Raw genomic sequence first — 25381 nt, forward strand, 5'->3', positions numbered from 1 at the left:
GAGGTTAATCAATCAATTATCAGGTGCATGTACCCCGTACATACAGCATATACTATTATATGCCATCAGAATTGGTACCTTGTAGCCTGTGTTTGTTTGTCATGTGTACGGAGTGTCTGATATTCATACGAGTAGTCTAGGTATCATTGTCAAGTTGAGATGAAACGACTACCTCCCTGGATACCATAGCCTACCACGCTCTTACCTAGGTAGGTACCTACTCGTAATTACCTGGCTGGCCTCGTAGGTAACCGCCCTTACGTCTCGTCTCTGTACTGTACTCCGTATGTACAGTATTATGTACACTCCCTCACCAACCTCTGAATCAATTCGCGAGCCACGTAAATATTTAGTAGGCTCGGTACAAGTATTCATTGCGCAGATAATGAGATGTGCAAGGTAGCTTCCATTGCATTGCCTGTATTTAATCCAGAACCATTGGGGTTGCTCACGTGCCCTCCTTTTGTACTGTGTAAGGTGACTGACTGTGCTTTGTACGTGAATAATGAGGTAACTAGTCGACGTTCCCAGGACCCTTACCCAAGGGACATGGGATTCATTCAATTGTAAACATTCTCAGTCGAGAAGATAGTTGGATGTTTATACTGTTTAGTATTCCGTACCTCACTTACTACCTTCATAGTGACTAACACATACTAACAATCATAGAACGAGGGTACGAGGTACATACTCTACTGTGTATGGGGTGGAGTTGGGCAATCCCTGCTCTACCCGGCCCGCGGCAGGTGGGTGGGTGGATGGTCCAAACGCGTCACTGTTCCCTTTGCTCTGCCTCACACTGCAACATCCATGCCACTTCTTCAGCCCTACGTGTCGCAATCCCTCTTCAAAGATTCTTTATTTGAGCGCTTCCCTTGTGTCCACTCCCGATACTACAACCTATCCGTCGACCCAACCATCTTCACATCCACCTCCACCTTCCCCACAGAATGGCCAACTTCGCGCCTTACCAAGATATCCCCGAAACCCAGCGAACCCTATCACCTCCACCTGCTGCTTCTCCTGGAGTAATATCTCCTCGCGCATCACTTGATCGCACGCGCAACATTGGCACAGCCGTTGTAACCTCGCCCTCGAACCAGTCCTTCGGCCAGCGCGACTACTTTGGTGGGCAACAGCAAGAACCAGAGCGAGTAGCCTGGAATGCCGCCCCTGGAGGTTTCGGAGGGGGCAGGGAGGATGTCGACATGTTCGAGACTAGACTTGGATTGAGGATGGATTATGAAGCTTGCCTGGCATATCTTCTGCTCCCGCCAGCTGGAGGTGTTATGCTCTTGGTTCTTGAGCACAAGAGTGACTACGTGAGGTAGGACCGACCTTGGGGGATCATCTTGGACGAGACTTCAGAGCTCACGCAAATGTGCAGGTTTCATGCATGGCAATCAAGCCTTCTCTTCGCCTTCATCTTCGTAAGTCTCAGCCATGCTCATGGATCTTTAGACATCTAACGAGTATAAAGGTTGTCCACATCATATTTTCCTGGTCGAGCATAATCTCTTGGCTTTTGTTCATAGGCGATCTCGGCCTCATTGGTTTTCTCACAATGCACGCCTACAAAGATGGTAGGTGCACATAATGCTGCATACACCTCGAGCAATGTTTGACTCATAACAGCGGAAACCCTCGATCGATATGAGGTCCCCTTCTTCGGCCCACTTGCAAGCTCCATCCTAGACGACGAGTAGAGCTATATACTTCTATAGGTGTTGGAGCGGGATTTTGCATTTGCATGGTATTTGGAGTTTTTGGCGAGTGCTTGTTGATTCAGTCAGACACTTGATACCTCTTTATAGAATAGCATTCCGGAAGGGACACGCTTGAGAGTCCTTCCCCGATTCTGCAGCCTTTACCCGGCTACACTTTTTAATAACAAGTTTCTCTCTGTAACTTCCGCTGAGTATGCCCGCAGTCATGGTCTATCCAAATCGATCTTTCGCAATGGCCTTGAGATACTCCATTGTCTGTGCTTCCTTGGCTCTGTGACCAGCCAATCTTTCTTCCCTTTCCGCTGCCCTTGCTCGCATAATTTCATCACGACGAATTTCTCGCTCGCTCTTCTTCCGTTCCATCTCCAGTTTTTGTCGCTTGAGGGCATCGCCATCATCTCCCATAAGATCTGACTCTCCCATTTCAACTTCCCCACCCTCTTTCGCATCGCCAAAGTCTCGCATCGCCCTTGTTGTCACACCCTTCTTCTCCAATTTCCGCTCGCGTGATCCGGGATCTGCGCGGGGAGCAAGTTCCTCCAGACGCTCTTTCTGCAACTTCCTATCTAGCTTACGCTCGTGGCGAATATCATCGACGTAATCGGATCTGTCGCGGGCGCGGTCTTCTCGGCGCTGTTCGTTGAGAAGCTCGATATCATCCATGCGAGGTATTGTTGGGCCAACGGCACGGGATGATGAGAGGTGGCTCGGTGGTGCGGGACCTATATCGTCTTCGCTCTCTGGCGACCCTGGAGGCTCTTGGTCCGTCGGTCGATAGGAGTTTCGTTGGGGCGAGTCGCGCAGGTTGCGATCGGGTGACGGCCTCCGATACGACGAAACTGTGTCTTTTGCTATCTTCAACATCGTAGGATCATACCAGCTGCGCGCTAGGTCTCCGCGATTCCTCAGAATTGTCAATATTCCGTGAAGCCATAAAAAGGGGCCTCATAAGTGGGGAATTCACCATCGTGAGACGAAGCTTTTCCAACGGCCTCTAACTTCACGCTCATCCAATTCATCCAGTTGGAGCTGTTTTTGGATGTCTAAATATGATTGAAACAAGGGTTTATATTCATCATAGTGATGTTTCGTGAGCAGTTTCGCTTTGTACGGAAGTGCTATGGGCTGCGATGGAGATTTTGAATGACGTCTTCTTTTGCGCCTGTGGTGGTCGTGGTGATCATGACGATGGGGTGAACGCGACCGCGCACGAAGCGAGGAATGCTTGGTAGGATATTCGTCTCCGTGGGGTGACTGTGACCGTGATCGCGAATGCACTTTTAGAGCCGCGTGCTCGTGTGAATGCATGCCTAAAATGTGGACGTGATATATAGAGACACTTGTAGGAGCTAGGAAGTGTACTGTGGTGAGGTGAGTTGGTTGGCGGCCGAGCTCACCTCTTACTTATCGATAAGAATCCGGGTTTGTTTGTCTTGCTTTGGACGAGAAACTTATCAAATTCCTATTTACGAATACTTACAAGCTAGTGATCTGTAGCACACCCCTTCTCGTGCTGCTGATGATCGCCATTCCAATAAAGGCCGTTGTTTCTAGTAAAAATGTCTTGATACCGTTCGCTGGCTTCGTTTGAATAGAATATCTGATCTCATTCATCATTACCTAGGTAGTCTCCAATTCTTTCTGGTCTAGAAACCCTCAGCATGCCAACTATACAGGCCACTGTTTTGAAGAAGTCAATTATTTCCCAGAGGATTTAATAACTTTTGATCTCCGAGAAACATCCATAATGTCATCAAGCCGGTTGGTGTGGAGTCTCTCTAAGTCTTGAAGCTAATTCTTCTTGCTTGTAATAAATGCACAGCATACATATCAAAACAGCAATTATTTAGTGTAGAGCTCAATATTGTTAACAAGCCGAGGCCTTTTAGTGAATCGATTGTCCGCCTGATTAAATTTCGGAGGTGTACTCCGGTAAGATGTTAGCATTCCTGGGCAGTTCTGTAGCCCTTTCACAAATGGTGTTAAAGTTTCAGGCTTCATGTCATTAACGAGGACGGCAATTCTCCGAAGAACATAGTTGCATGTAAGACAAACTAAAAATTACATCTTGCATATCAATCATATGCGAGATATTCGTGGAGAAGCCCAATCATAGTGCAATGATCTGGATCTCAAGCCAAGAGTAAAGACCATGGTCGATCTCCGGCATACCTGAGGAGAGCCGACGTACGGCTGATGCTGTTTTCGGCACAACACCACGCGCCACTAGTGTTCAATTACATATACGATACTTTCTCGATGATACACTTCAATGGACTCGAATTGAGCCAGAAAGATTCCACTTCTAGGTAAATGGTGGGACCAGGCGGTGCAAGAATGCTTAATATTCATCAGGAATGAGCAGAGCATCCAATGGATTTACAAGCTTAGAGTTTGTCCTGATGGGTTTGAAAATCGAGGTAACACAAGTCGACATCCCGCATTAATGATAGTCCCTACATGCTCGTACATGGTCTTTCGAAGACTGGACCAATCTTAGTAACAGCTAATGCTGGTACCACCGGTTATCTCGTATCCAAGTGAACTTCTCCAAGTCCTGTCTGGCACCAGCCCAATAGACTGATGCTCCTGCTTTGATTGTTCTGTATATGCCTTCGTCATCAGTCATTTGTTGCCTCGTAGCACACCAGTCAGAAGTGTTCCAGATCTGAACCTATTCCGGCCCCACCCTACTGATTTTCCTGCGTGGGTGTCTCTCATATATGTTGTGGTCTCTGTTATGACAGGCAGTCCAAGGACAAGCCTCACTCACTTGGTAACTATCAAGGCCTACGCCATATCTCGACACTGTCCAGGATGTCATTGTTACAGCATGATCGTAATTTCCGCCGGGTATGTACAAAGTTCGTTACTTTCGCGGCTTCATTCTAACTCTCGCGGTAGAAATCTTCACCTTCTGGGCCGCCTTATGCACCACAAATAGCAGGCCTAGGGGGAAAACCAACTGTAAACCCCGATGTTCCCATCACCGCAGTATTCCTGGCCCTCTACGTTATATTCGCTATCGTTCACATGAGGATAATGAGGGCTGGCCAAAAGCGTGGACACAAATTTGTGTTCTCTGGGGCAATGTTTGGTACTGATCATAAGGGATCCGTACTCCTTTTCGGATTCGAAACTGACATGCGGCTAGGATTCTGCAAAATCAGAGTAATTACCATGTCTCTACGATTAGCATGGGCCTGCCACAACAACGACATTAGCTTGGGTATCGCAGCGACTGTATTCGTCTATGTTGGAACGGTTATCCTATACATCGTAAATTGGTTCTTTGCACAGCGGATCGTGCGGGCTCAGCATCCGAATTCCGGTTGGTCAACGACGTACAGACTCATACACCGATCTGGCGTTGTCCTGCTACTATTTTGTCTGGTTCTCCTGATCGTAGCATCCATTCAGCAGTTCTTCACTTTGAACGTTGACGTACTTCGAATTGACCGAAACTTCCAACTCACTGGGATAACCTATTTCGCGGCGTTTTGCTTTGCACCAATCGTACTTGTCGCCGTATCTCTTTTCATCCCACGGAATGAGGTCGACAAATTTGGAGCGGGTCGTTTGCGCAACAACATCGCCATTCTTCTGATTGCGACGACGATACTATCGATTGGGCAGATATTTCGATGCGTTGTAGCATGGCTACCTCCCACTAGGCTTGTCTCCCCTAGTGGTCGGCCTGTGGAGATTCCGTGGTACTTGTCTCGATTCTGTTTCTATTTTCTCAACTTCTTAACTGAACTCATCGTTGTCATATTTTACGCCGTAACTCGCGTTGATCTCAGATTCCACGTTCCTGATGGCGCGAAAGAGGGTGGATCGTATTCCAAAGGCCGTACCCCTAGCAGCTACAATATCAATGTCATTGGTAAAGAGGTGAACCTTCGGCGTATGGTTTCTTTACCATTGGCCCGGCTGCGGTGCGCAAATTTGTCCAACGAAACGATTGAGGAATTTGATGGGCCACTGTTTGACGATACCCGCACGCTGGCAGACTCACTCCGCTATCCTTCCTCAGTCCTCGAAGTCGACCCGACAACTGGACATTATAAAGTTAGGCGCACTTCTTCAATGCACAGTGGTCAGGTCTCTCATGCTGGGTCCGAACCTTCGCTTTGGAGTCCGGATCGGGACACAGTCATTGTGGAGGAAGTGCCACCACTTCCACCATTGCCGGCCGATTGGCCATTGCGCACCGGAAGGCCGGCGACTCAAGGAAGTTTACAATCAACCTCACAGGGCAGACACAGGGATCGAGTATCGTCGCAGAGCCTGTCGAATATCATCGAAAGGGGCGATGCCATTGCTGAGGCTGTTGCTCGACTGGAGGGCAGGAGTGAACTGCATAAGAAACGACGTCAAACCTCTAGCCGAAGCAGTTTGTCTAATCATGAGTTCGTTGACTCAATCAGAAACAGATCGCAAGGCGATCTTCCGATGAAAAGAGTCCACTCACCTATCACGGACTCGTTGCGGAAGCAAGCTATCTCCAGAGAGATTTCGACAACGACTTCGAGCTTGCCCAAAAAGTATAACTACGTTACTCGCTCCGACTCACCCCTTAAGCAAGCACAGTCGTCTACGTCGGAATCTCAAGTCTCAGCTTCACCGAGGCCTGGGGTGGCAGTAGGCAATACAACAGCCCCACCCGCTACACCTACCACTGGCCTTACAGGAAAGAGAAGCATCCCACGCGGAACTGTCATGCGAGAAACTCAGAGTAACACCAGTAACGATGAAACATCGGCCAATGGGGAATTTGCGCGTTTCAGTTCAGACTGTTCTCGGACGTGAAATCGAGAAAAACAAGCGCTCAAACTCAGCTAGACTAGGCTGCAAAATACCCTTTCTTTTGCATGCTACTTCGCTACCACTTGTCTCAAGATCATAAGGGATGGTCTTATTGCTTCATCGCATATCTCCAATCTTTGTAGATGGTAAGCACATTGCTATCGCCGTGGTCAATAAGTGTACCGTGTGCAAAGTAGCACGCGTGTGGCGGAGACTTGTGCATACAAACAGTAACCGATGTTTTTTTTTTCAATCAAAGTAGGACACGAGATATGATTATTGATGGATGTGTAATTTCCAAATAGTGTTGGGCTGCGTGTACATGCATGACAACACGCATCTCCCACTTTATCTCATGATCGTTCTCGCCACATCCGAATATCCCAAAGCAAGTAAGTCCTGTTTGTTCTTAGGGTCCATGTGAGCATGGAAACATTAATCGTATTATTTCGTAGTATCCATGACTATATCTCGTTGATTCCATATACAAATCAAACATAAATGGACCTCAAATAGCGTGACCTGTCCACAAACCTATTCTAGTCGTTCAATTACGTTAACCTACTGGCAAGCAGTGCATTCCTGGCAAAGATAGCTGGTGATTTGGTTACCAGCATCGACAGTCTCCCCAGTGGCAGGGTTGTTGAACTCGTGCAGGTTAGGAGCCGAAGGAGTAGGCTGGATGAAGGCATCGCCGTGAAGTGTGCAGGTTTCCGCAGAGCTGCGATGAACATCAGTATGTTTTCGATCCACATGATTCTATTGCAGACAGAGGCTGACGGTAACTTACTAAGTAATTCTACACTGCCAGCCAGGAGAGACCTTGAAAGAGCCGACGTTCTTAAGGTATGGGTCGGAGAGTTGTTGGCATTGGTTGTTAGGGGCCTCGACAGAGATGCAGGTGCCGGTGTAGTTTTCACCGGTGCAGATGCGGACGTTTCCAGTCACTTCGGGCGCTGGAGCAGGGCATGCTGGAGCAGCAGCGATCAAGGGCACGATGGCGAGGATAGCAGCGGCGAAGTTCTTCATGGTGGGGAAGTTGGCAAGGTAGCGACTGTTGGTATATGGCTGTGGTATATGTATAAGCTGTCGAGAGAAGGTGAAGTGTTCACGACGTTTGATTCCGGGAATGTATGGGAATACCTGAGCTCTATATATAATATAGTTAGAGTCCTACGCGGATCTTGATGACGGTGCGGTGGGGATTCTGGTACTAGCGTAGTCGAACCAGTCGTGACAATGCATCCTATTTCGATCGCATGGAGTGACGATTGATATTATGGAATTGACATGCCGAATCCACCGATATCGATGATGAACTGGGCCCTAGAATGGTTACGAGGTACGAACACGGATCCCATTGTGAGCATGCAGTAGCTGCGGGGCGAATCAGGTAGCGGCGTAGCGCCGACTTGATCATAGAGCAACCCACCTGACCGGGCTGCATTTACCCTCCCTGCAAAGATCGCTGAGGAGAATAACCTTTTGCAGTCAAGCTAAGCATTATCAATTGCCAAATGTGAACGAGGGCCATGATGTATGCTCCCATACGTACATATGTATACGTGCAACTTGCAAGATACCTACCCTACCTATGCTGCCGTGCAAGGCAAAGCTGTTCCGCACCACCCTTTTTGCAGTGCGTATGCATCTAGTCAACATGGTACTAGAATTTTACCATATGGCAAATGCCTGCTGATCATCTAAGTCCACATGCAGCACAGGCCTGTGTTTCAATATTGAATGCAGCCATTAGTATTGATACGCAGGAATCGGAATTGGAAAGCATGAGTGAGTGTGGAGACTGAGGTCATGTCATGTAGTACGGGGAAGCACTATCGCCCACATATGGCTTAGGCACTGGCGGCCATGTACTATAAATACAATATTGTTGGATGCGTGGTCAGGTAGCACGAAGACAACACAATTTCTGTTTGTCTACAGTTACTCGTACAAGCAACTATTGATATCGTATCTGCAACCCAAGTGTCTAGCATAGAGTGCGTACCGTCTCAATTCAGAAAGCATTCGAGGATGATCAGCAGGAAATTTGTACGGCACCTTCTTCAGCAAGAGTAGACTATTCAGATTCAATTTGCTCTCAAAAACAAAACAACAAAGACTTCTACACTTTTCAGTCTCTTGAAACGGCCCTGTCCCTAGCCAGAGAGGCTTGTGGCGAGGACGCCTGCATCATACCTGGCCCGTTCCAACTAGACACAGTACTCGTAGTATGAAAGGGGTGCTCTCGACACGCCTATTGGTGATGGTATTGAGGAAGCATATCGGGATTCAGGATGTTGTGCTGGTCAGCAGTCATAACCCCAGCCGCCCTGTAGACTTCTCGAAAGGTTGTTGCCTCTAGAGATGGCACCTGCCACTTGAAGCCCTTGCTGTAAGTATCCAACAGCGTTGTCAATACCGGCATGACCAGTACTAATGGTGCCAGGCATGGGTGGGTCGGCGGGACGAGCTATGACGCCGGCAAGTTGTTCTTCACTGGCTTCTCCCTGGAATCGGTCCAAAACCAAGCGCCGAATGCCGATATGCCATTTCTCAAACCATTGCTCCTCGCTCACCGTGGAATATATCTTATTGCCGTCCTGGTCCATGAAGGAGAATGGCCATTGAGCTACGACAACAGCATATCGTTTGGTAGCGAAGAACAGGTAAGGCCATGTGAAGATCCAGAGAAATGTTAAGTAGAATACCCAGCGGATCCATGTCTTTAGTCGCCATTCATTGATACGGTTCGATGAGTATATGTCGACATTCCGGTCTTCCACAGGAAACGTGATGCTAAGATGACCCCGATAGTTAGTGCTCCGGATGAGCCCTTCGATACGGTTCTTCAAAAATGTCTCATCAAATCCAACGACTTCACGGCGGAAACGGAAGACACGAAGCAATGATGATGATGCACAATACCGGTGATACCACTCTTGAGCTGTTGGTGCAGTCGACCCAACCTCAATATCTTGCTTGAAGCCAGGAGCCCTCGTCTTCTTGAACCCTCCACGATATGTCTTGTCCCCATTGCTCACGGGCGCAAAGGTCATTGAAGAGCTGTTGCCAGGGATGAAATCACGCCAGAGATACCGTTGCAGATTCATGACAATCCTGAAATCTGTAACCTCTTGGGTCTCTTTCTTATCTCCGCGTTTCACCGTCTCCTTATGTGTTCCCATGATGTAAACAAGGGGAATTGGTGCTTGATTGGCGAATTTGAGCACCCCTTCTTCAAGATAGACAGGATCTGTATCGTAGCGTGGGTCCATGACCGTCTGCGTTTCACACACTTGAGGCTTTCCCTTTTTCAGCGTGTAGCCTGCATTATGATCCATTCTACTCGTAGGCGGCGGGAGGTGCCTGATCGGAGGTGCAGTGGGCGCCACTACATTGTCGGCCTCGCTGTCCGCATACGATGGTGGGAAGGTGGTTATTTCGGGGGCATCGTCGTAGCTATAATCGTCAGGTGTAGTATGGAGGGAAACGGCATCCGGATCATCACGGTACGCTGTGGATTGGTTTCCGCGCCCCATGATGTGTGTGGTCGAAGATGAATAGGCTTTTGGTTGTTGTGCTTTTGTGGAGGTAGTGAGCGACTATGATGAGAGAAACACCAAGTGCGTCGTCCTCTTCTTAAAAGGAGACAGGATATCGGGCACGGCTGACCACGCTCTAAACGACGCCTGTTTGAGTGGACGGCTGCCTAAAATACCCCTGGTTAGTACTTGAAGGATCGCAAAACCTAGGTCCTAGGAAGAGTATTATTAGTTCCATGGCTTGGACGGCAGGTACCATTTCGATGGCTGCAACATTAATGTAGAATTGTTTTGCGATTGAATGATAAGAGTCAATATGGATTGATTCTCGTACGTGCTATTGAAGTCGAAAGAGGGAGGACTTTTCTTGGTATCACGATTCTAGTAATCAAATGAGGGAGTGGATACCTCTTGTTCTTACGATAGAGAGTGGTGAGTGGTGCACGGGCCTGATGATCACTGATTGATAAGATAAGGGAAAATCAACCGGGGGCCGTGCCTGGAAAGGAATAATTTTTGTTTTTCTTTGACTACAAAACTGCAATACAATTTACACACTACCACGCGACACCAAGGGGAATAACTACGAAGGAACAACCACCGGCCACATCCATATATCACAGCAATTATTTGTGATAGAGTTCATACTGGCGACCTCATCGCTGCGGTTTTGTTTGTCATCCAGGATCTGCCGATTGCTCTTTCAAATACCATGGGATCGTCGTAGCTTAACTCAACCTATACGTAGTTCTAGAGCATACACCATGGCGACAGTAACGCCCCCTGTGTCAGATATCAGCGCCAAACCGTCCTCCTTGGACTCCATTGATGCTATTCCCCAAGAAGGCCAAACCATCAACCATGATGGCAAAGCATACACCACAATCAGAGAAGGCCAAGCCTATATTTTAGTACCCCATGGCATACCCACTTCTACAGACCCAAAATCCTCTAAAGAGGAGGTAGAAAGGCAACAAGTCTTTTACAATCCTATCCAACAATTCAATCGGGATCTTAGCGTTCTTGCCATCAAGACATATGGGAACGATCTCGTGCAGCGCAAAACAGAGAAGCATGAGAGATACCGAGCCAAAGCGCAAAGACTTGCGGAAAGGAAGAAAGCAAAGACCGTGGAAACTAAAGTCGAGGTTCCTCCCGAGGCTCATCCCCAACCAGACGACCTGAGTTTGAAGAAGAGGAAACTATCGGATCATATGATCCCTGGACCAGTGACCAGTGGACAGGACACGGATGCAGGCAAGAAGAGGTGTCTTGCCGATGTCCATGATTCGAATGCTGAGACGGAGCCGCTTCGAAACCCGCCCTCAACAGGAAACGGACATACACCTCGAGTCGAAGAACTCCAAAAGCCAGCAGAATGGAAGCCTGCGTTCACAATTCTAGATGCTCTTTCTGCAACAGGGTTACGAGCGTTACGATATGCACAGGAAATTCCCGCGTCCACATCAATCACTGCCAACGACATGTCAAGCAAAGCTACGGATTCAATACGACTCAATGTGAAACACAACAAGCTTGAATCAAAGATCCAAGCAAACACAGGCAATGCAATTGCATACATGTACAGTCGAATAGAAAAGCAAGGTTACGACGTAATTGATCTGGATCCATACGGGACGGCAGCCCCATTTATTGATGCCGCTATTCAGGCAATTAACGATGAAGGCATGCTCTGTGTGACATGCACAGACTCAGCAATCTTCGCTTCACATGGCTATCTGGAGAAGACATACTCCCAGTACGGCGGTTTGCCTCTTAAGGGAGAGCCTTGCCACGAGGGAGGGCTTCGCCTACTTTTGCACGCCATTGCCTCTTCAGCCGGTCGCTATGGCATGGCGATTGAGCCCCTCCTTTCTCTCTCGATCGACTACTACATTCGCGTGTTTGTCCGAGTGCGGAAATCCCCGAATGAAGTAAAGCTTCTAGCAGGTAAAACAATGATTGTCTACCACTGCGACAGTGGTTGCGGCTCTTGGTCGACGCAATTTCTAGCGCGCAACAAAGCAAAGCAAAATCGAGATGGAACTTCTTCATACAAACATTCTTTTGCCGCAGCTCCTTCTGCAGACCAGCATTGCGAACACTGTGGTTTCAAGACTCATGTAAGTGCTTACTGACCGTATGCAATTCAATACTCGTTACTGACTCTTTCAGCTTTCGGGTCCAATGTATGGTGGCCCTATCCACAACGTGGGCTTCATTCAGCGAGTTTTGGCTCAATTAAACGAAGCAGAGCGAAGTGTTTATCCCACATATAATCGTATAGAAGGCATGCTTCGCACAGCCCTTGAAGAGATCACCTATGGTGCAAAATCAGCAGAAACGACGGAAGATGGGGTAACGAAACAGCTAGGCCCTATAATTCCTAAATCCGACCCTGCGGCAATCGATGACTGGCCATTCTTCTTCATACCAAGCGCGATATCTAGAGTACTTCACTGCCAAGCACCATCCCTTGCAGCTATGAGAGGGGCTCTCCGCCACGCGGGTTTCCGAGTCACGATGAGCCATTGTAAACCTGGATCCATACGCACGGATGCTCCTTGGACTGCAATATGGCATATCCTATTAGAGTGGGTCCGACAAAGGGCGCCTCTCAAGAACGCTCTTAAGAAGGGTACTGCCGGAGATGTGATACTTGCGAAAGGAAGCTCATTCGCTGTCCAAGACAATGCAAACCCCAATCCAGTGTCGTCAACAGACATTGTCAATATAGCAAAAGAGGATCCGAGCAACCCTGATAATGCAGATTTGAGCGCGGCAGAGACCAACCAAACCAAGAAGACGCTTCCATCATATCTTGGCACCAACTTCCCCGTTGAATTTGATGAAAATCTTGGACGGGATCATGACAGGGGGAAATATGTACGCTACCAACTCGCACCGCGGGAAAACTGGGGCCCCATGTCCCGGGCGAAATGATCGTGTCGCGAGGAACAATTATCTAGGTCAATTTGGATGCTCCAGGGCTGCATTGGTGGAGTGATCGTTCATTGCGACATCTTCACTTGCGGACATCACTATACACAACCGCCTACTCTTATCACATTCCGAGCTCAAAAATGATTGTAGCATTTATATTCGGAAAATTGTATCTAAACTCTTCGTATCTGTCGATCATCCCGCGTGGCTCTATTGTGGTCTACCGACGCGTAATCGTGTCGTCAGGTAATGCTCAATCAATACAGATGGACAACATCCATTTCACAATGGTACTTGTTCTAACATTATCAGTCTACACTTACGAGTAAGATAAAAAGAATTCTATGGTAGGGAAATTGAGAAATCCTTTTCCCTCATATGGTAGGGACGATGCAGCATGGGCTTCATACGAGTAAAATTTAAGTGATCCGATTGCTCCGTCAATTGGCCTGAGGAGTCGGGATGGCCGGCTATATGAGTAGGAGTTCGTCGCTGTTCCTCTGTTCATAGATTTACCATGTGGAAATGGTTGCGTATGCTTTCGTTGCTCTTTGTTCTGGACACTCAGATCTTAGTGACCATACTCCACTAGCGGCAGTTAAACTCCTACGCGTACCATGTCACCGTTTCGTCACAGTCAGATCCGCCGAACCCGCAGTATACCCTGCTTCATGCACATTTAGACCCATACGTAGAAGTAGGGTTATGTTGAGATTCTAATTCGTTCGTTTCATAATCCCGAAGAAGCGATCCATACGCTAGATGGTAGTGGGGCCTGGTATTGATCTGAAGGCTTCAAATCCATACATCTGAATACCGATGTACCCTACTAAACCTTGTCCATTTCCGGCTGTAGCAATTGATGAGATCATGGTAATAAGCCATTTGAAAGCTTTGGTAGCTGTCATCAATGGGTATGCTTTGACGTTCACTTAGACGCCGATGAAAAGTCGCCGGATATGAATATAAACAATGTGCTGCGCTTTGGGGGAAATTTCCTGCACCCCCAATCGAACCGAGCATTCCGCAGAGATGTCTATTAAGTCTCTATACGCATACACACTGATTACAGCCTTGGTTGCGGCAGCGCCAGCACCGCAAGTGCCTGGATACACTGGTGCAGATGCCAGCTTTGCAGTATCACAACCTTCAGGGTCACCGGCAACTTCATTCGGTCCTGATTCTATTGTTCCAGCAATTGCTACTTCTGCAACATCTGAATACCCAAGAGTCAGCTCCAATCTAGATGGGCAGACCAGCCATGGACCGTTCTCGGGCACGCCTACTATATCAGGAGCGGAGCAAGCAAATGCAACCATCGCAAGTACAATTGCGCCAGGGCCACCTAATCCTACCCATACATATTACAATGCCGATGGGAAACTCCAGAACCCCGCCGCAGCCCCATATGTACCTAATGGTAAGTGTTATCCCAATCAAATCAAGAACCATGATTAACTGTTCTCGTAGGTGGATTGGGGACCAATGGATCACAGCCAAGGTATATGGTAAACAGTGACTTTGACTATGAATCTCTTACTCTTGGACTGTATCAGGAGTGGATAGAGTTAGATCTTTTCAACAATGGTCTAGCAGTTTTCTCCGAAGAAGACTTCCTGGCGGCCGGATTGACAGCGGAAGATCGTTCCTACATAGCATTCATGGCACAACAGGAGTCAGGGCATGCTACACTGCTCACCAACATGCTCGGTGAGGCAGCACCTCCTCAGTGCACATACAATTACCCGTTCCAGACTGTACGAGAGTTCATCGACTTCAATCAGAAGCTCACAGCTTGGGGAGAGGCTGGTGTTTGGGGGTTCATCAACCATCTTGACAGTCGGGAAGCCGCGCAGCTTCTCTCTCAGTCCATCGCCACCGAAGCGCGTCAACAGCTCTCCTTCCGCCAAATGCTTGGCCTACATCCCATGCCTGTATGGTTTGAAACAGGTCTTCCACAATCATGGGCGTGGACATATCTGGCACCATACATCTCCAGCTGTCCCGGGAACACGACCCGCCTCGCATGGCAGAACTTCCCTACACTTCGATTCATCAACCAAGCCAATCCTAATCGATTCTCTCCCAACGACACGGAGCCGAATGAGGTAGTCGGTCAGCGCATTGCTGACCCCAGTAACTCCACCATCCCTGCCAACGAGACGTGCGTGAACCTCAATGTCACTGGCTACAGTTGCGGGCCAGCCATTGCGCGCAACCGGTCCGAGCCGCTGTCGTTCCCCGGCAAGCTCGTCAATCTGACTTGGGACGCACCTGGTAAAGCCATTGGCCCCAACAATAGTTATTTTACGTCGACTTCTGCGGGCCAACCTCAGTTCGTGGCGTGGGTCAGTCAACTCAACCTCACCTACACCCCACTCGAGGTTACGGGGAATCAGACTGGATACACCTACCAGCCTGCAGCTGAGGTGTTTCAAGGCGACCCTGGTGTCAATCAGACGACTTTTGTCGCTCTGACTGATGCAGATCTGCCTTTCACACCATTTAATCTTTCTTTAATCAATCCTCATGTGGTTGCACTCGGTCTTTACCAAGCGGGCTAAAGGTGCTGAAGTGGATGCTATGGATGTCACAGGAAGGAGAAAGGATCGGTGGGAACTCATCACCTGTTTCATAATGTAATATAGCTAAAATGTCAACGAGCGAGCTTTTGGTAATGCAAATAATAGGTGTCTATTCCGTACAATAGTATTACAATCAGTTCTGTTGTTCCGTCTCGATTGAGCCTTTCGTAATCTGAGTGTCGGACACGCGCACCGCCTAGAACAATCACCCTAACAAGACCATAGCCCCCATATCAAACCCGTTCAAAAAAGTGGAATGGCCTGTAGGATCCACGATTTTGAGGGACCAGTGCCTATTCATCGTAATTGGTGGAGTGTAGACTATCTACGGTGCAGTGTCTCTCGTTCCCGAAACTGTATTATCCAGTTACACATGTCTCAAGCTGAACGTTTTTGACCTGGATTATGCCCGAAGCCCGGCTGATGGGTTTTCACTCAATTACTTTAGATGAAATTCGAGACGGAAGCTTACTCACAACTATCAGTATGGCTAAGATATACTTCGTGTCTCTCGCAATTGGTGTTGCTTCGTTGGCAGGTCAGGTGTACGGCCTTTGCACCTTCTCCACTGAAAGTTGACGGAAAGGTGTACCATCTGAAATTCGGAAGGTACAGATCTATACAGAGTCAATAAATATGATCTACGAGCAATTACAGTCGTCCTCCGTTCTTCAATGCATTCTCGATCCTGTAGAGCATGTTGAAGAGTGCAAAGGTGTCTTAGCGACCTTGAAGCCCCGTTGTTTGGTTATACGTCCCTACAAGTTGCGAAAGACCCAAAGGTCTTAGAGAACAGAAAGAGAAGAAAGGAAGTCTTACTCGTAATAAAACGGCCTGGCAAGGAACCCAAAGTTCGAGATCTTTTGAGTGAATTAGCGTCCGCGAACGTTAACAGGACATTTGAAACGTGTAATTATTCTTCAGTCTCAAGATCAGCCAACAACAATGATTCTTGGGTAGGAAATGGCAGAAATGATGAGAAGATACCGCCCATCAACGGTGGAAATCCATCATGAACTCTCAACGGTCGAGGCGCAAGATGGAGATGTAACTCATGAGACGTAGCAATGAGTGTAAGATCATCTTTCTTACCATACAAGGAGTGATGGCAAAGGTAGAGGAAACGAAAATGCACGGCATTGTGTTCCCGACCCCTCTGCAAGTACGCAACAAGTTCTATCGCATGCATGTATACGTTCACCCTTTCTACCGGAATGGCTAAGCATCACAGATGTCATGTCATCATAATATTGATCATTGAACGATGATCCTGTTTTACAATATCTCCGATTTCTCAATTTGAATCACTAATTTTTTGATTTGTTATTTTCTTCTACATGCCCTTAAATTTACAAGTGACTCCTACTATCTTATGCTTTTGGATGCCGGTTGACAAGCAATAAAGCAAGCATGCTTAGGACGCTCGGAGCAAAAATGCCGTATGATGATATTGAAAACGAGAAATATGGACTAGACGCTTTCAAATGGCTCGCTCATCCAGCCTCGGGCGAGGTAAGCAAGCACGATGAAAGGAAAGAAATGTTGAACACAAGATCAGAGTGCTACAAAATATATCGCAGGTGTCAAACTCTTTGTCAACCTGGATGGAGTTAAGTCTACATGCCTCGTGAATTTAGAAACCAAAACATTATTTGACACAGAGTGCTACAGAAAGGAAATTCATTAAACCCATGTCATCATTGTCGGGGGTTACTGCGAATAGAAAGGCTTCTGAGACAGCCCAAAAGACTTTCCACCCTTAAACCTGCGTGGGATGAGAAGATCTAGGGTCGGTATGGGTGGCGTTCCTCTGGATCGGTAGGGGATTGGGCCCGGTAGGGATTATTAGACCCGCTGGGGCTTCGCTGTGGTGGGTGTGACTGCTGGGTTGGAACGGGAGGATAATTGCTGCCAGTAGGTGTTGCGGAGCGGTTGGTGGACCTCGGAGGCGGGACCATGGATTGATATTGGAATTCCTCTATGTGGCCAGTGGAGATTGAGCTTGGAGAACCCGGGGCGCGCTGCTGCTGTGCATACTGATTGCCATATGCGTTAGGGGACAGCATCGGACCAGCCTGGTTGGGAAGAGTCTGCTGAGACTGAGAGTACTCAGATGGTGGCTGGGCTGACTGTTTACGCTTGCCACTGCTGTTCACTTTGTGAAGAAGGCCACGGACCTCGTCGATATCAGGTCGCTGATCCATGCTTGGGCGGCCAATGGTGCTAACATCGTCGCGGGCATCCCACGTATCGTCACGAACATGATCGACTCCGGGTTTGCGTTGATTCAAATTGTTGATTGCACTAGCCTCCGTGACGTTGACATTGAGGAAGTCAGTGCTTGTCGACTTGCCTTTGTCGTCCGAAGCTTCAGGCTTAATCGTGGGATGCAATCTCGCCGCGTCCCTGTCGTTGTTGAACTTCTCCCTAGCTGCAACAGCCTCGGCAGGCGGGATGGACACAGACCAAGACGGGTTGCCTGCAGCGCCCAGAGCTGCATCACCACCGCCTGGGCCGTTGATGGGCACCTTGCGAAGGGCAACAACCAAGGCACACATGAACTTCGAACGACGGGCACATCGGAGAGCCTCATTAGACCAGTTGCTCTTATGTCGAATCTCGCAACGAAGCTCTAGCTTGTTCATTTCCGCAATGCTGACGACCTCGACCTCGAACTCGGGATGGAAATCGCGGTTGTTTTGAGGATCATGAACGAAGTCCAGCATCTCTTTCTTGAGATCGTTGATGTCCTCGAAGGAAGTACCGAAGTCACAGAAGATTGAAACCTGCTCACGCATAGCCTTACTACGAGTGACGTTCTCGACCCACAAGTTGTTGAGGACGATGTTGGGGATTTGGAGTGTCTTTCCGTTGGTGACGCGTTTGAATACAGTGTAGAGAAGCGAAATGTGTTCAACAGTCAGCGCCTCCGAGGTGATGTCGACTCGGTCACCAATGTCGTAGGGATGCTTGACGAACAAGAAAATGCAAGAACCCAGGACTTCCTGACAGGTAGCAGCGAAGACGAAAGACAGAGAGAGGAGCGCAGTCGCGGAAGTGGCCAGAGTTGCAGTGAAGCTTGGACTGAGGAAGGCGATGAATACGAAAACGCAAACGATAAAGACAATCGTGAACAGAAGTGCATCCAACGCATTGATGGCTTGGTCGACGTCATGCATGCTGGTAGCAATCGACTTGCGCTCCCGTGCGAACTCGGTAACAGTAAGAATCATCTCTTCCAAGCTGATATCCCCATTGCCATCACGATCGAGAGCAGCGAAACATTCCTCCGCCTCCTCGCGATTGCCGTTCATGACCTCAACCAAATCTTCCTGGTAGAGGGCGTCTTTGCCTTCGACGACGAAGGACATCCAGATACGTTTCGCAAGAGCCTCCGAGGAACGGTGCTTGTCGAGTGCCTCCAGGACAATCGAGTGAGCAGAATTAGGATCCAAGATCTTCTTTCCGGTGATCTCCTGTGCGACGGTGCCAAAGATGGAAGTGACCTTATCACCCACTCGCCCAACATCTTGAAGCAGCCTCAAGGGTGTATTCGATCCAGAACGCTTATGGGTTTGCTTGCGGCTGCCCAAGTTGAATTGCAGAGAGTCCTGGATGACGTAATCCTCCTCAGCGAACTCATTGCAGTACGATGGAAATAGGCCACGAGAGGCGTCGTATAGGAGACCAAGGAGGTAGATGTTGCGCTTAGAGTCTTTGATCTTGGTATCGAACTGCTTGCGATGATAGCTGATACTGATGAGTTGAATCAAGACACGCTCGGCTAGGATAATGCAGGAAGCCACCAAAGCGGCTCGCAAAATGCGCTGCATCACCTGCTTCCAACCTCTAGTGGTATCTATCAGGACTTCGAAGGTAACTTGGTTGACAATCATCCAGAGAACAACTGAGAGAGATTTCTCCAAAGCGCGCAGCAGCATGACATACTTCCTAATGCCAGGGCTGACGACACCGACGAGGAATTCGAAGATGCGAGGTAGGAAATGAGCCACGACTTTGGATCCCCACAAGCTGAGCCAGATGATCTCAATCCAGATCCAGAACAGCCTACTGTCAGTACCTCCAACGGTTCCGGGGTGAATGGCAGCGAGAATGATGGGAATAGCGAGGATGAGGGCCAGCGGGGCAACGTAGATCATGTAACGAGTGACGATGCTAAAGTTGAGGATCTTGGTGTAGAACCTGCCCATCTTGTTGAGGGCTGTCTTCTCCTCAGAGTTGTCTCTTTTCTCAGGCATTGGTGCTCCAGTCCGCGAGTCGATCTTCTGCAGCTTCCTTCGACCGGCGCGGTGCCACATGCCCGTCTTCTCGTTGTTTGAATCGGAACGATAGGCATTCTGGGAGGGTGTGTGACTGACTACAGTCTGGAGGGGGATATTGTCAGTTTGATTATTGGCGGCCATGTCGGCGTCGTTGTTGCCGTTATTGAGTTGTTGGAAGCCCTGTCGAGAGAGACGGAATGATGGGGACTTTTGAGGATGGCTCATGCCTGACGAGGGAGGAGCTATAGGTAGGCTGAAGGGGTCCGGGTCCAAGTTATGGTGGAGCCGGCCTTTTGGTGTATTGATTTGTGTGGGTGGATGTGGGTGTGTGGACTTGAAACGGTGACAGGCGGAGGAATGCTAGAGGGATGTGTGCGTCGAGCACGAATGAAGAGGCGCAGATCGTCGGAGAGACGAGGAAAGGGAGGAAAAACAGATGATACCCGCGCGTTTCACAATATGGATGGGTAAAGACAGTGACAGTGAGTGAACGAAGGCCTGCCGACGGTCATGTAGTAGATGGGGTGAAAGAAAGGCAGACAAAGCCTTGGGAAGTGGTGGTGGTAGGAGGCAAGCAGAAGACAGAGATAGGAAATGAGGAGTGGAAGGAGAGAACGAGTGAACGAGTGAACGAGTAGAAGGAAGAAGAGAGGAAGTAGTTGGAGAGAATTGTGAGAAAGAAGAGCACGAGAGTCGGTGTCCCCTGGGGCCTGATCCCTGGAAGATATCCACCTCCTCGGTTGAGGACCAAATCGAGCTGAGCGGCGTGGTATGGGATGGAGGCACGGAGTGGAGAATTGGCCTAGTGAGTGACGAAAGGAGAGTATGTATGGCGTAGTTAATTACAGAGGGAAAGAAGAGAGGCGTTGGAAGAGACCGAGGAAGAAATGAATGGAAAAGATACGTAAGGGAGGGAGTATCTAGGTAGTTTAGTGGAGTGAGTGAAGTGGAGTGGAGGTGACGACTGAAAGGTTTAAGGGAGTGATTGTCGATGCGGGAGGCTCCGTGCACCGCGTACTTTGTTACTAGCAAACAGTCTTTTTTCCTTCCTCCACTCGTTGATTGGCTCTTTGGTTCGTTATTGACTTTTTTTATCACCCATTCAATCGATAGAGAGCTTGCCGGAGCCGTTATCTGTAATGTGTTATTTACCTGGGTAGGTTTCTATCAAGTTAGTGCTCCGTACAGTACTCTTCCAGTCCGTAAGGGATGTTGGATGGCGGATTGATTGTCCGAGTAACAGAGTCCACTTTGAAGGGAAGAGTCCGATGAATTTACACAGTATAGCATGAGTACGGAGTAGATACGTCCATGTACCTAGGTACCTGAGTCTGTTACCCTTTTGCTGTTCGAAAAGCTACCATTCCAGTCGAATTGAATGAATGAATACAAACAAGTACTTGTAATTATCAATTCATTACTTGTGTACGGAGTAAGGCGACGCCTCCCTACTCCCTATTCCCATTCATTCATTCATTTCATCATCATCCCCTCCCCTTCCCTCGCTTCCCCCCTGTCGGTCGATCGTTCAGCGGTTCAGGTACAAATACGCCGCGACGCCACGTTACTATTCTGAAACGCGCTAGATCAGAGACTCATCCGGCCAATCAGGTCTCGTACTACCGTCAAAACTAGTCTTAGTGGCTGCCGCCAAACCCAAGGGCATGCGCGTTCCACCTTTCGCCTCCTCAAAAGTCTTCAACCAAGTCGAACACTTCAACCCCAACAACAACAATCCAACGACAACGATTCAAGTCAAACTTATTCTAAAATTAAAGCAACAGTCGCACTCAACGCCTCTTGCACCATTGCTTTGAGCAATTCAAAAGCAACCAAAGCCTTCGACTCTTAAACTGCCCATGTACTTGTACAAACCTACTAATTAGTTAGTTGCTCCAATTTCCCCAATTATTCCCATGCATACGGAGGCACTGGAGGTACTACTTTGCCTATCAACGTCAATCCTCTCCTCTTCCCGTCGCTACCAATATCCAGTTTTGATCCAAGCCTAACGCCCCTCCTTCATCTTCATCCCTGAGCTGATGGAGATGATGTGCGTGGATCCCCGATCGAATCTACCATTCCATCAATCAACAAATTCCCTCCCATCCATCCACTTCATCCCGGATTCCTCCTGAGTCTGTTTCCTACCCGACCACTATTGATCGTCATCGAACTCGATCTGCCCCATCAAGCACATCATCTATCGATCGTGAGAGCTCCCCATGTCCCACACAATAATTGCAAGCATCACTGTATCCGCAAATATGACTTCACTCGAGCACTAGCTACTCGCTCATCTCGAAATACTCACATTTGCGGAGAGGGTTCTTTTTCTTCTTCTAGGGGGATGGGGATTTACCCTGCTACCCGTCCCGTATACGAACGGATAACTTCCCAGGTACCTGCTCCTGAAACTCGTCCTCGACCACGTCGATGGGGGAAGAGGAGGGGGACAAGGCTTAAGAGCCACGCAATCCCGGCACCTGGGTTCCGAGTGGACGGATGAGCTCCTGATCTGGGAGTTCAGTGTGTTATTTTTCTTCGTCTTCTTTTCATCTAGGCAAGTATCCATTCAGTGTCAGTGCCACAATTGCTTCGCCTTTTAGGATTTTGTTGGACGGTTGGGAATTTTTAGCTTGCGTTTCCGCCACCCGCGCCTTGTCGCGCCTCGTCTCGTCCTCGTCTCGTTCTCAAATCTTTTTTTTCTCCCTACCCGTTCGTACCGTGCAACCCGTGGCTGTCTGAGACACACTCTCATGAAACACGCTTATCCTCTGATTGGCCGATTCCTCCTCCGCCATAATCTCCCCTTCCTCGTTGCACATGCACACACGAGTATCCAAACCTGAGAACCTCGCCCATTGTCGACTCACTTTCCCATTCGAGCTCGCACTGGCCAAAAACTGTCCACAATATTCTCCAGTTTATTCTTGCGTTTAGTTCTGGAGTCGAGAGAGACAATCTCCCTCGCAAGGATCTGGAGAGCTGTCAGAAGGGTTCTAGACTTGTCTGTCCGTAGGAATCCATGTCCTCGTACTGCTACCTTGTACGGGGTGGTCGACGGACATGTGGACCGAGTACTGCCTGTGCTGTTCTTACGGCTGTGCCGGCCTGCGAGTGCATCTCGATGGAGATCTTCAACTTCATAGTAGTGACACTTCACAGTGGATGCCCGTCCACTTTCACATTATGGATAGAGTCTATTAATGAAATGGCCATGCACTGCGAAAACAAGTAGGGGCCATGAAATAAGAATATCAGTGCTTCCTCAAATCACCCTCTTCCCCCATCAAAAGTCCGTAGTCCTTAGTTCACAGGGAGTCCACAATCTCTTCAGATTCTCAACTTGTCCAGCCAATCAGGCCTCCCCTTTTCATTGTTCATGCCATGACCGGTCTTCCCTCTATGGATCGCTCTAGTCGAACCATCGTCGAAAGACCTTCGAGCATATATCACTGGCGTCATCCCGGGGCTCGAAAGTGGACTTGCGGGCGTTGATTCGAACTTCTTGGAGGTGAACTTCCGCATCGTTCTTCTTGCTCTCAGAGCGAGGTGTCTCATTCGCACATTGGATTCCGCGGCGTGGGACTGTTCACGATCGGATGGACTATCATGATGTGTTTCTGGGTCTAAGACTTCCTGAGCAGCACTCTATTAGCGATCACGATCCCATGAAGACCCAAAATAACAAGTGGCTCGGAAGCTATCAAACCTCTTCTAGAGGCGGGAAAGCTGCCCTCACACCCTCCAACCATATGTTCGAGGCTTGAAAAGCTGGGTCCATGAGATAGTTGTGATCACTCTTAGGCACGATCTTGCTCTCGTATCTGAACTTCCCGTTGCCGTCTCCTGCATCATCTTGAGGTTCGCCGTCAGCATCCTTCGTCCAGCAGGCATCAAACCAAGTCCTGCCTTTCTCGCCCACCATGGAATCTTCCTCGGCGTGGAAAGACGTGAACATCCAATTTCTACCCTCCCCTCCTCCCGCTGCCCCCTCGTCCCTGATGAGTTTCTTGATTAGAGGCACAGCGTCGTCAATGTCTGACCAGAAGATGTCTGGCGAGCACCAATGAGTCGTCTGTGGCTTTTTCAGAAACAGTTGTGCGTCCATTGAGACCCCTTCCGTCTGTTCTGCAAATAGGTATTGCACGATAAGCATTCGCAGTTCCTCTACGATCTTGGGATCATTCAGATCCAAATCGGATGCATTGTCGGCATTACGTGAAGGAACAGGCGTCGTTCCGGACCCATCGGTAGCTGTTGGCATCAGAGGCACGGGTGCTGGAGCAGGTGTGGAATGTGTGAATGAATCCCTGATGCCATGGAGTAGTGTCCCACTCAACCCCGCCAAAGGGACGACATTTTGGTTTACGAACCGGGCAACAGAGGCAAATTTGCCGATCAATGGGGCTGGTAGCAGCTCAGTCGCGCGCAACGAAGACACGCCAGAGTGTGAATGATGGACCCATGGAGCGAAGAAAGTGACGTATGGATTCTTAGGATGCAGTAGGTGGGGGTGGGTCAAGACAGTATTAAGTAGGTAGATGTCTCCACCGCTATGGCTCGCCAACGATACGTAAGGAATACGGAGGTGCTGTAGGAGGTGAGGCACTATTTCTAGAACAACAGTGAGATCGATGCATCGTGAATATTCGACATCGCATCTTACCAAGCCATATCGCTATCCTCTCTTGTTGAGTCACTGGGTCACTCCCGCCTACGCCTGGCCTGTCCGGATGAATGATCCGTACTCTATGAAGTTTTGCTAATTGGTCGAGGGGCGAATAGCACATTCTCATGCCCATCAAAGCGCCGCAGAATAGAACGACTGCGTCGCTATCCTTGTCACCATAATCGGCGTAGGACACTCGCAATGGCTTCGTTCTGTTCGTTTCTGGGTTCGGGGGCAGGACCAAGCTCCGATGAAAGCGAATGTCGCACAACCATTCTATTACTCCCATCTGGAATTCGCTGCCCACAGATATATGTCAACGTTAGGTGGATCGTGAAGGAGGTCGAACCAGTCGATGAATCAAGACCGACGAAAAATGCAGAAGGTAGGAGAACGAGGAAAGGTATATAGGTCTTGGGTACTTGGTGAGCTCCTAGTAGTATGTGTAAATCAAAGGTTACTTTGCGGCGGAAGGTACGACTTTCGTTGGCGAGGCATCGCCGCCCCGCACCTTTTGTTTAGCATCGCATGATACATTCTGGTGCTGGTATTGGTGCGGGTTCACGGTGAGATGCCTAATCTGCACGCTTGGATATTAAACTAGTGCTGAATGGACCTCCCAGGCAAGCCTCCTTAAATCCAGCCCTGCACATGGAGCTGAGGGCGCCTGATAGTTGGAGGCTGAGCAGTAACATTGTGATGGATGGCATTCATATGCATCGCACTAGGTCACTCCAGGATACATACATTGATTGGCACTCGTATCGTTGCACAATACTGATCGTAACAAGCGAATGGCACCCCAACAGAGCTG

The 25381-nt window shown here is 48.8% G+C and overlaps 9 protein-coding genes across 9 annotated transcripts; 4 read left to right on the forward strand and 5 right to left on the reverse strand.

Moving 5' to 3' along the window:
- Positions 1-801: 801 nt before the first annotated feature.
- BU24DRAFT_450686 (uncharacterized protein) lies at positions 802-1750 on the forward strand. Its single transcript, XM_033531047.1, has 2 exons — positions 802-1430; positions 1481-1750. The coding sequence occupies exon 1, from the start codon at positions 951-953 to the stop codon at positions 1329-1331; it is 381 nt and encodes a 126-aa protein (XP_033384423.1). The 5' UTR covers positions 802-950; the 3' UTR covers positions 1332-1430; positions 1481-1750.
- On the reverse strand, positions 1674-3084 carry BU24DRAFT_422419 (uncharacterized protein). The gene is made up of 2 exons (XM_033527974.1): positions 2692-3084; positions 1674-2631 (listed from the first exon to the last, which is right to left on the reverse strand). Exons 1-2 carry the CDS (start codon positions 3033-3035, stop codon positions 1938-1940), a joined length of 1038 nt encoding a protein of 345 aa, XP_033384424.1. The 5' UTR covers positions 3036-3084; the 3' UTR covers positions 1674-1937.
- Positions 3085-4376: 1292 nt separating this feature from the next.
- Positions 4377-6539, forward strand: BU24DRAFT_492246 (uncharacterized protein; the record flags this gene model as incomplete). Its single annotated transcript, XM_033533883.1, has 3 exons — positions 4377-4580; positions 4632-4824; positions 4882-6539. Exons 1-3 carry the CDS (start codon positions 4545-4547, stop codon positions 6537-6539), a joined length of 1887 nt encoding a protein of 628 aa, XP_033384425.1. The 5' UTR covers positions 4377-4544.
- Positions 6540-6866: 327 nt separating this feature from the next.
- BU24DRAFT_193328 (uncharacterized protein) lies at positions 6867-7673 on the reverse strand. The gene is made up of 2 exons (XM_033521727.1): positions 7327-7673; positions 6867-7257 (listed from the first exon to the last, which is right to left on the reverse strand). The coding sequence occupies exons 1-2, from the start codon at positions 7563-7565 to the stop codon at positions 7098-7100; spliced, it is 399 nt and encodes a 132-aa protein (XP_033384426.1). The 5' UTR covers positions 7566-7673; the 3' UTR covers positions 6867-7097.
- A 753-nt stretch (positions 7674-8426) lies between these two features.
- On the reverse strand, positions 8427-10466 carry BU24DRAFT_422421 (uncharacterized protein). Its single transcript, XM_033527975.1, has one exon. The coding sequence runs from the start codon at positions 10076-10078 to the stop codon at positions 8846-8848; it is 1233 nt and encodes a 410-aa protein (XP_033384427.1). The 5' UTR covers positions 10079-10466; the 3' UTR covers positions 8427-8845.
- Positions 10467-10638: 172 nt separating this feature from the next.
- On the forward strand, positions 10639-13357 carry BU24DRAFT_422423 (TRM-domain-containing protein). Its single transcript, XM_033527976.1, has 2 exons — positions 10639-12204; positions 12257-13357. The coding sequence occupies exons 1-2, from the start codon at positions 10846-10848 to the stop codon at positions 13022-13024; spliced, it is 2127 nt and encodes a 708-aa protein (XP_033384428.1). The 5' UTR covers positions 10639-10845; the 3' UTR covers positions 13025-13357.
- A 699-nt stretch (positions 13358-14056) lies between these two features.
- Positions 14057-15588, forward strand: BU24DRAFT_346270 (uncharacterized protein; the record flags this gene model as incomplete). The annotated part of the gene is made up of 2 exons (XM_033523480.1): positions 14057-14444; positions 14495-15588. The coding sequence occupies 2 exons, from the start codon at positions 14057-14059 to the stop codon at positions 15586-15588; spliced, it is 1482 nt and encodes a 493-aa protein (XP_033384429.1).
- Positions 15589-17308: 1720 nt separating this feature from the next.
- Positions 17309-20423, reverse strand: BU24DRAFT_193406 (uncharacterized protein). Its single transcript, XM_033521728.1, has 2 exons — positions 18823-20423; positions 17309-18789 (listed from the first exon to the last, which is right to left on the reverse strand). Exons 1-2 carry the CDS (start codon positions 20115-20117, stop codon positions 17394-17396), a joined length of 2691 nt encoding a protein of 896 aa, XP_033384430.1. The 5' UTR covers positions 20118-20423; the 3' UTR covers positions 17309-17393.
- Positions 20424-23601: 3178 nt separating this feature from the next.
- BU24DRAFT_462292 (uncharacterized protein) lies at positions 23602-24856 on the reverse strand (the record flags this gene model as incomplete). Its single annotated transcript, XM_033531987.1, has 2 exons — positions 23602-24512; positions 24565-24856. The coding sequence occupies 2 exons, from the start codon at positions 24854-24856 to the stop codon at positions 23602-23604; spliced, it is 1203 nt and encodes a 400-aa protein (XP_033384431.1).
- Positions 24857-25381: the final 525 nt, after the last annotated feature.

The sequence above is a fragment of the Aaosphaeria arxii genome (assembly GCF_010015735.1).
Source record: "Aaosphaeria arxii CBS 175.79 unplaced genomic scaffold BU24scaffold_4, whole genome shotgun sequence".
NCBI classification, from domain to species: Eukaryota; Fungi; Ascomycota; class Dothideomycetes; order Pleosporales; genus Aaosphaeria; species Aaosphaeria arxii.

What these genes read in the sequence shown, in the direction of transcription:
- BU24DRAFT_450686 (XM_033531047.1), top strand. Translation starts at nt 951, where the DNA reads ATGGCCAACTTCGCGCCTTACCAAGATATCCCCGAAACCCAGCGAACC.
- BU24DRAFT_422419 (XM_033527974.1), bottom strand. Translation starts at nt 3,035, where the DNA reads ATGCATTCACACGAGCACGCGGCTCTAAAAGTGCATTCGCGATCACGG. An exon ending in AAAAGCTTCGTCTCACGATG is followed by an intron (nt 2,632 to 2,691) that starts GTGAATTCCCCA and finishes GACAATTCTGAG; the next exon opens with GAATCGCGGAGACCTAGCGC.
- BU24DRAFT_193328 (XM_033521727.1), bottom strand. Translation starts at nt 7,565, where the DNA reads ATGAAGAACTTCGCCGCTGCTATCCTCGCCATCGTGCCCTTGATCGCT. An exon ending in TGGCAGTGTAGAATTACTTA is followed by an intron (nt 7,258 to 7,326) that starts GTAAGTTACCGT and finishes TGTTCATCGCAG; the next exon opens with CTCTGCGGAAACCTGCACAC.
- BU24DRAFT_422421 (XM_033527975.1), bottom strand. Translation starts at nt 10,078, where the DNA reads ATGGGGCGCGGAAACCAATCCACAGCGTACCGTGATGATCCGGATGCC.
- BU24DRAFT_422423 (XM_033527976.1), top strand. Translation starts at nt 10,846, where the DNA reads ATGGCGACAGTAACGCCCCCTGTGTCAGATATCAGCGCCAAACCGTCC. An exon ending in ACTGTGGTTTCAAGACTCAT is followed by an intron (nt 12,205 to 12,256) that starts GTAAGTGCTTAC and finishes TGACTCTTTCAG; the next exon opens with CTTTCGGGTCCAATGTATGG.
- BU24DRAFT_193406 (XM_033521728.1), bottom strand. Translation starts at nt 20,117, where the DNA reads ATGAGCCATCCTCAAAAGTCCCCATCATTCCGTCTCTCTCGACAGGGC. An exon ending in ATGATTCTTACTGTTACCGA is followed by an intron (nt 18,790 to 18,822) that starts GTTCGCACGGGA and finishes GATTGCTACCAG; the next exon opens with CATGCATGACGTCGACCAAG.